Source organism: Opisthorchis viverrini (genome assembly GCF_000715545.1).
Source record: "Opisthorchis viverrini unplaced genomic scaffold opera_v5_632, whole genome shotgun sequence".
Classification (NCBI taxonomy): domain Eukaryota; kingdom Metazoa; phylum Platyhelminthes; class Trematoda; order Opisthorchiida; family Opisthorchiidae; genus Opisthorchis; species Opisthorchis viverrini.
Window position 1 is genome coordinate 5,338 of NW_008752300.1, and position 8,887 is coordinate 14,224.

General features: G+C 43.6%; 1 protein-coding gene across 1 annotated transcript; it reads left to right on the forward strand.

Annotated features, from left to right (window-relative positions):
- Window positions 1–7,447: 7,447 nt before the first annotated feature.
- Window positions 7,448–8,647, forward strand: T265_15597 (hypothetical protein; the record flags this gene model as incomplete). The annotated part of the gene is made up of 1 exon (XM_009178716.1): window positions 7,448–8,647. A coding segment is annotated over one exon (1,200 nt), but the record flags the coding sequence as incomplete, so codon positions are not given.
- Window positions 8,648–8,887: the final 240 nt, after the last annotated feature.

The window sequence follows — 8,887 nt, forward strand, 5'->3', positions numbered from 1 at the left end:
CTATTCTTCGGTTATTTTGCTTGCAACTATTGATCAGTTGGTCTTCTTTGATTAATTGTAGCCCCACTGTCCTCCCACGTGTTTGGGCAACAGGCTGATTATTTTTGGAAAGTGCACGCTATTGAACAGGAAATTCGCCAATAAATACCGTCCCCAACTAGGGAGATTTATATTCTTGATTGAAACTTATAAAATAGTGACCCATTTCGGTCCCAGAAAATATGGATTCTGTCTACATGTCTCTTTGATTTACTGGTTGTTGAAGAATACTTTGTCTTACGTGCTTACCTCCTCCAGTTTTTCCCTCAGCCCAAAGGTTTGGGGGATAGCCGAATATTCTGTTCTTCTATGCAGGGCCCAAGATGATACCTCGTTTGGTTTTATCAGGAAGGTCAGCTTCCTGAAAGTCCGAAATCTACCAAGACTCTCAGCTCCGCTAGATGTTGACCAGAAAATCAACGCCCCCGCAATATGCAGCACGTCACAGCCTCGTACCAAGGCCAGACCACGTGCGTCAGCAGTGGACCAAGTTCAGACAGCGTCCCTCCAAGAAATAGCTTGAGAACGTTGTACATTCGCACTCGCACGCACTCACGCTCTCGCACTCGCTTGTTCGGAATATAGCTGTTGTGCTCCCTTCCGGCATTAGGCACTGGAGCGGGTCAGCAGCAGATACCTCAAATTGGCGAATCAGCAGATATAACAGGTTCCACTGATTCTGTCTAAATGTTGCTTGCTTCGAGTCAGCTCAAGCTCTTCAACCCGCCTAATCGCCTTACGCAGATTTCCGGATTAAAGCGGCCGTTGCAAACTGGACGTAAGGTTCACTCAGTTAGCAATGCTACTGCCTATTTCTCGGAGCATACCCCAAAATGTGCTGATAATAACTCTTGATCGCTTCTATCCTTCGTCATTTCAATCCCATCCCAGGATAGGTGGGTCTAGAACAGTGAGGAAACGCATATTACACCTGAGCGGAGCTTGTTGATGCTTCCATGTGACTGATTCAGACAGTATCAACGAGATAAGAATCGGCTGATACACTCATTTGCATACCAGTTTAATTTTGACGGGAGACTCATCTAGAATCCAGATTAATCTGCCGTTTACGATATTCTTCCCAACTGAATTGGCTGTTGATTAGCAGCCAGTTAACACCAATGCTCTGATTGTACGCTGCTCTGGTCCTCTAAACCAGTCGATATCATCAAGGTAACCGTTAACTATTGTGTTGATCACGTTCGTGGATTTTGATGCTGATAAACGAGTCTAATGATCTAATAGTCTGGCCCTCGGGTCTAACTGGATGCAGTAGCTGAGGGAGGTCGTCAGTGCGGGTTAGGTAGTCACCATCAAGGTAAAATGAATGATATAATGGAGCTAGGTTGATCCACAACAGGACGAAATGTGTAACGTACAGAAAAATCCATTGGTCAAATGATGACGCTTTGGAATCATGAAGAATAATTTACTGCGGCTGAATTCTCACTCTGTAACAGAGAATGTAAAAAATATCTGTGAAACGCTGAACCTACTTGTCGTATGAAAAGGATAAAAGTTTACTGTTGGAAATCAAATGTCAATCATTCAGCCTTCTGAAAGGGAATGTAGCCCATTTTGTCGATTCGATTCTTCAGTAGAACGTGAAAACCGAGCATAGACGATTTGTTGTTTGCGATGACCTCGTTGCAATGCAAATGGATTAGCAAAACTGAGTGAGAGGAAACACGCCTTCCCGCTACATTACAAATGGATCAGCAGAATCACTGTGATCTTCCCTTCGATGAAGCGAGGTTTTCTTTATTGAGCCATGTGATCAACGTCAGTAGCAGTTTGGATAACGCAAGATTTTGTCACATAATTTGGACCAGCCCGGCTCACACACTAAGTCAGATACACATTGTTTGTTTAGTTTGACATGCGCATTACAGGTGAGGGACACTCCTTCGACCAGCTGAAGCAAAGGTACAAATTCACACTCACCTCGTTCATCCAACTACATAGATGTAGGAAAGTCAACCCCCAACCCTGAATATACCGGGTTAGGGAGTGTTGAGGGCGAAATGCGTTCCAATGCCGACCGGAGCAAACGAAACTTTTGTAGTCAGTTCACTAATACAACCGACCATTGATGCCAGGCCTCAAAACGGTCAGTGAAAGCGCGCATTACAGGTATCACCAGCCAAAAGGTACGTCATATTCAGCGAATGCACTCATTTGCATGCCAGATTGGTTTTGGCGGGAGACTCATCTGGAACTCAGCTGAATTAGCAACCTTATGAGCAGTGTGTTACGTCTATACGTAATCTTCAGTTCACACACTGAATCATACAACGTCCTAAAGTTCACCTACCAGGTCATCATGGTCAATTCAATTTATGGTCCGATAACCCACCTCAGGCCAGATAATCGATAGCCAGTTGTCCTGTACAACCATTCACCTCTTGACAGCTCGGTATGAAATCACTGTATGGTTCACTAACCAGCTTTATTGAGTAACCCTGAACCAACGAAATTCGCAGCATCAGATCGTATGTTGTACTTCATGTCTAACACACAGTGGAGCAGTCTACAAAAAGATTGAATGTAGAACACACCGCTATGTAGGTGAAACACGACAAGCAGGGAATTTGTCAAAGATACCGAATAAAAATTTCGAATCGGCGTTGGAACCCGCTTTTCGAGTTCCGTTGTTTCTAATTAATGTTTGAACTGGATTAAGCTATCTTAGCTGGTGCTGATAAGTCTGGAATGTAAGTACTTCTCTCCTAGGGGGGGGGGGGGGACAGCGGCTACTTTAGGAATGTGACGTCATCCTCTTATAGGGTGCTTTGAGGCAGCTGCCTGCATCGGTGCGCTGCCGGTCGAACGGATCTATTGCAAATCTTCATATCACATTTTTCTGCCCAACAGACTTCTGCGGGCAATGATTTAGCTCCCTTACTCATCCATCCAGAAATTCATAGCCTTGTTTCCCTAACAATATAAGAGACACACGAGTATTTCTGTGACGAGTTACATTTGTGAGCCAACGATAACACCACGATAAAAAATACCTCACGAGGCCAGTTTCTTCTACCCTTTGTACACATCCCATTTTGTTATGAACTCCTCCAGAATAAGCCCTTTCGGAAATACGTGAGCGATAAATTGGCCTACAATTAATCGGATCTCGCTTAAAACTAGGAGAACCTGGTGGGTTACGGTTCTGAGTGATAAACGTACCTCCCCCCACCACCAAAAAAAATACCGGCCACAGAAGAGGAGTGAAAATCCCCTGCCACCTCTTTGAGTGGAAGGATGACGTCCCACTAGACCCAACAAGCTGGTCAGCCGCCATACCGAAAGTTAGATTATTGGTTCAGTGTTTACGTTCGCCGAATTGAGCAGACTTCTGTTGTTCACCCAACAATAGCTGTATTTATAATCGGTGGCTAAACAGACTTTTTTGTAACCTTCCATCGGTCGCTTTTTCGCTCGTCGAGGAATCCCATAGGTGAGATTCTCCGAATCGCTTAAATTATACTTAAGGCCTCTGTCCCTTATGGGGCCCTTTTGTTAGAAGATAACTAGGAATGAAAAGCTCAGATTAACTCTAACAGCCTTCATCCGAGAAACATTTGCCTCGTAAAAACACGGAAAAGACCTTATCATTGTTTGCTACTTTCCGGTCACATAATATTTCGGTTAGCTTTCATGTCTCCACTAGGACCATTGTTTCTTTCTTTCTTTCATATCTCCGGTGTTCAATCAAGCCAATGCAACTTGTGAAAATATTTGATTCATGATTCTGACGTGCTTCGGCTGTATAACGCAGGTTCCAACTAGTGCTTGTGAATCAGCACGGTTGTGTGTTGTCTGTAGCTTTCCAACCGGAAAATCAATACATTAAGTGCAACTGTCTAACGCGATAAACAAAAAATACACACTAGCTATCTGTAAATCTGACATGAATTGGAGAGAATTAACACGATCAATAGTTTACAAAATTACAGATTGTTTCAATGTGAATTTGAATTTCGGTGCAATTTGAGTTGCAGGACAAGAAGTTAAGTTGAAGTTGAGCTATGTCTCCAGGCGGGAGACAGTCTGACTCAGTGTTTGCTTATACTAACTGCACCATCAAACACTATCAAAACCTGAAGAGCATATTGCTGGATGTCGTGTAGGCAATGATTTTAACATTAGTCTCTTATATTCCCCTCACCTGGTCTCGTCCTCGATAGATGTCAGTTTTCGGAGGACAGCACTTTCNTGACGTCATCCTCTTATAGGGGGCTTTGAGGCAGCTGCCTGCATCGGTGCGCTGCCGGTCGAACGGATCTATTGCAAATCTTCATATCACATTTTTCTGCCAAACAGACTTCTGCGGGCAATGATTTAGCTCCCTTACTCATCCATCCAGAAATTCATAGCCTTGTTTCCCTAACAATATAAGAGACACACGAGTATTTCTGTGACGAGTTACATTTGTGAGCCAACGATAACACCACGATAAAAAATACCTCACGAGGCCAGTTTCTTCTACCCTTTGTACACATCCCATTTTGTTATGAACTCCTCCAGAATAAGCCCTTTCGGAAATACGTGAGCGATAAATTGGCCTACAATTAATCGGATCTCGCTTAAAACTAGGAGAACCTGGTGGGTTACGGTTCTGAGTGATAAACGTACCTCCCCCCACCACCAAAAAAAATACCGGCCACAGAAGAGGAGTGAAAATCCCCTGCCACCTCTTTGAGTGGAAGGATGACGTCCCACTAGACCCAACAAGCTGGTCAGCCGCCATACCGAAAGTTAGATTATTGGTTCAGTGTTTACGTTCGCCGAATTGAGCAGACTTCTGTTGTTCACCCAACAATAGCTGTATTTATAATCGGTGGCTAAACAGACTTTTTTGTAACCTTCCATCGGTCGCTTTTTCGCTCGTCGAGGAATCCCATAGGTGAGATTCTCCGAATCGCTTAAATTATACTTAAGGCCTCTGTCCCTTATGGGGCCCTTTTGTTAGAAGATAACTAGGAATGAAAAGCTCAGATTAACTCTAACAGCCTTCATCCGAGAAACATTTGCCTCGTAAAAACACGGAAAAGACCTTATCATTGTTTGCTACTTTCCGGTCACATAATATTTCGGTTAGCTTTCATGTCTCCACTAGGACCATTGTTTCTTTCTTTCTTTCATATCTCCGGTGTTCAATCAAGCCAATGCAACTTGTGAAAATATTTGATTCATGATTCTGACGTGCTTCGGCTGTATAACGCAGGTTCCAACTAGTGCTTGTGAATCAGCACGGTTGTGTGTTGTCTGTAGCTTTCCAACCGGAAAATCAATACATTAAGTGCAACTGTCTAACGCGATAAACAAAAAATACACACTAGCTATCTGTAAATCTGACATGAATTGGAGAGAATTAACACGATCAATAGTTTACAAAATTACAGATTGTTTCAATGTGAATTTGAATTTCGGTGCAATTTGAGTTGCAGGACAAGAAGTTAAGTTGAAGTTGAGCTATGTCTCCAGGCGGGAGACAGTCTGACTCAGTGTTTGCTTATACTAACTGCACCATCAAACACTATCAAAACCTGAAGAGCATATTGCTGGATGTCGCGTCGGCAATTATTTTAAGTCTCTTATATTCCCCTCACCTGGTCTCCGTCCTCAATAATGTCAGTTTTCGGAGGACAGCACTTTCCGCTGACTCTTTGAAGTCGTTTCCCCGAAGGAACAAGTGTGTGTGTTTGAAAAATATGACCTCATATGCCACGTTCTACTGCTACTTGATTCCGTCGGTATCATAAATTAAATGATGGAGCGTCAATAATTTGATTACTTCTATAGATACTCCTCGATAGTTCACTCCCCAGGAGAGCCCATAGCAGCGTACCTTATTGGTCACCGCCGAATTTACCATTCCCCACAGAAATCCCACCAGGAGGATCCAGGTGTAAGGAAGAAAGCCCTTCGTCCCGAAGTTGTTCATTAGCAAACACAAAGTAACTGTTACAAACTACTGGATAGGAAAGTAAACATCTCATGTGCACCTTATTTTTAAAAACTGAACATACGCGTCTTCTTGAACTTTCGTCGATATTCATTGACTATCACGCTGCAAAGCAGCTTCACAGGTTCCTCAATAAACCCCACCTTCCATTAGACGCGAAGCGCAGTTACAAGAAGACAACATACTGCTTGCATGCCTCATCGGTAGTATCTGCCGTTACACAGGTAGCAGATTTACCCGCTATGCTCCACCACAATGATCAGTCACACTAGAACGAGACCTCCCGTTGTGTTCATACCGAACCAACCACGGATAGCTTCAAAACTGGGGAATCCACGCTGACAGATAATGGTAGCTGAGTGTTTGAGGACTGAGATATTATAGCTTCTTTCTAAGGCGGGTCACCTCAGAAAGTGACTATTGGAATAGGCTCCCATAGTAGAAATATAAGTGGGATTCTTCTTGGAAGTGCTTTCCATTAGTGTGATTTCTTTAGAAATGGGCTATCATATTCTTCACTTCAATCCATAACTTTTTCAGCTCTGCGGTCACTAACATTTGCCAGATTGGCCACGGGTACATGGGCAGTATGCAATCCAATAGTGCTTTCAGATATGAATGAATTTTCTTGCGAAACACAGAAATTGTCATTGAGGTAGTACACTGAGTAATGTGCCATCAAGTTCTGTGTAAGAACATGTAGACTAACAGATATGTAGTGCAGACATAACCCAGCTGTCAGTGCGCGAAATTACTAACAGAAGATCTATGGTTCGAACCCAACACCTGCACCTCGAATGCTCCTACCTAGGCTTGAGCGGCCCTCATGCGCCGCACCAAAACGGCTCTACATCCAAACGATTATTTCATTCTTTTTTACTGTTTCGATTTGACAATCGTTCAAGTGCAACACCGTGCCTTCTTCCCATTTTGGTCAATAGAACAGCACGTGTTGCAGTTTGCTCACCATTAGTTGTTTCGATACAATATTCCAGCAGAAGAACAGAGAGTGCGAGTTCGGACGAGTGAGATGATGTTACAACCGTCATCTGGTTCATGTCATACGCCCCATCAACTGAAGGATGTATCTGGTCACTTTTTGCTCAAGTGTACAAAAACCTTGTTGGTTTGTTCACTGAGCTGGGCAGTTTGATTGTATACATTTCATCACCAATCGAGGTGACATAACAAAAATGAATTCAGCACTGCTATTATCGGCATCTCAGTCGGTTGGGACGGTCACATTTTCTCAAATACGGTAAAACAAGTTGCAGTTGATTGACTGAAACCGTCACGTGACTTTTGGACAATGGATCGATCAGTATCGTTCAAACCTAGTGTGTGCTAGCAAGGCAGTGTGCTGGGTCCGGCTTGCGTTCACGTATGATTTCAACACCCCATTCGGTTACCGTCACCGGTCAACGTGACCAGTTATAACTCATGGGGAATTGCTTGCAAACCAACGACAAACAGCGTCAAACCAAAGCAAAACAAATGGCAAGTGTTTCGGAACTTGGGAACAAAAACACGAATATTAGACATCGTGAACGACTTCGATCTGACATTCAGAATCCAAATGACCCATCTTATCCTGACAGTTCACTCAGAATAAGACAGGATGTTCCTCAGGAACAAGCAAAATTTATCCAAGCGCACGGAGATAAGGATGTAGCTCCTCAACAGCAAACATCTGGCTCCATCGCTGTCCGTAGCGGTGGTGATGGGATCAAAACCGTTGGCACCGACCAGAAGACAGGCAAAGCGGATCCATCTTGGGTAAGATATTTGTCACAAGCAAAAGCTAGGGATGATATGGCTATGGACGGAGATGTCTCATCGGCTTTCGGAGAGAACTGGGACCCAGAGCTGTTTGATCGTTGTGGTTCTCCCATGGACCTTAGTCGGTATCCAAACGAAGAACCAATGGTTCACAGGAACTACACTGATAAACAAAGCTTTGCGCAAGGAAGTAAACTGCAGAAAAGTGAATGGGAAAAGTGGGCATCTGAGGAAAGTCTAACGGTCTCACCCAAGCGCAGCAGGTTCCCAATAATCAGTTCCTCCGTTCTAGGATTTTCTCCATTACGACCAAACGCAGAAGACACAATGGAATGGTTCAGAAACGGCGAACTAGAAAGTCCCCAGCCAAATACTACTAATTTCTTGATAAAGGGCAAGCAAAAGCAATGCGAACGAGATGACTTGAATGATAATCCAAGCGATCCTGAATTCGTCGGGTCGGAATCGGCAACAAAAGAAGTGTATGGCCACCGAGAAGGTTGGATACGCTATACCATGTTTTTACACCAGGAGAGAGCAGACATCTGTGGATTTTACGCCAAATTAAGGAATGCGAAACATGTGTTTCTCAGTTTAGAAGCCAAAACAGGCTGTGAACTAAGGCTGAGTAAAAGGCTGTTTCTCCACCGAGGCAAACTGGTGCGTACTGTGGTGATAGATGGGCCATCACGGAAACACATACTACGTTGCCACTCAAGTTTGCCAAGTATTTTGACAAAATTAATGATACAGGAATGTGAGAGACCAAGTGATTCAGATGCTAAACCAGTAGTAAAAGCTCACTGTGCGGAGTCACTCATCGATAATTATCCGACAATGTTCCAAAGCACCGCAGCTGCATGAGCTGAGGATTATCAAACCACTGTGTTCACGGGTAAGCGAAAAGCGGTAAACAAAATGGTAAACAATCACAAGATATATCAGATTCCAGAAGTGTACTAAATGTACCTGTCAAAGTTAGAACCCACCATGAAAGAAACATAAATGCAGATATCACCCGTATAGTATCTGCAAATTACAGTGCAGGCACTGCAGTGTTTATCTGTGTTCATTTGGGTAAACTACAGTACAAGTGGTTTG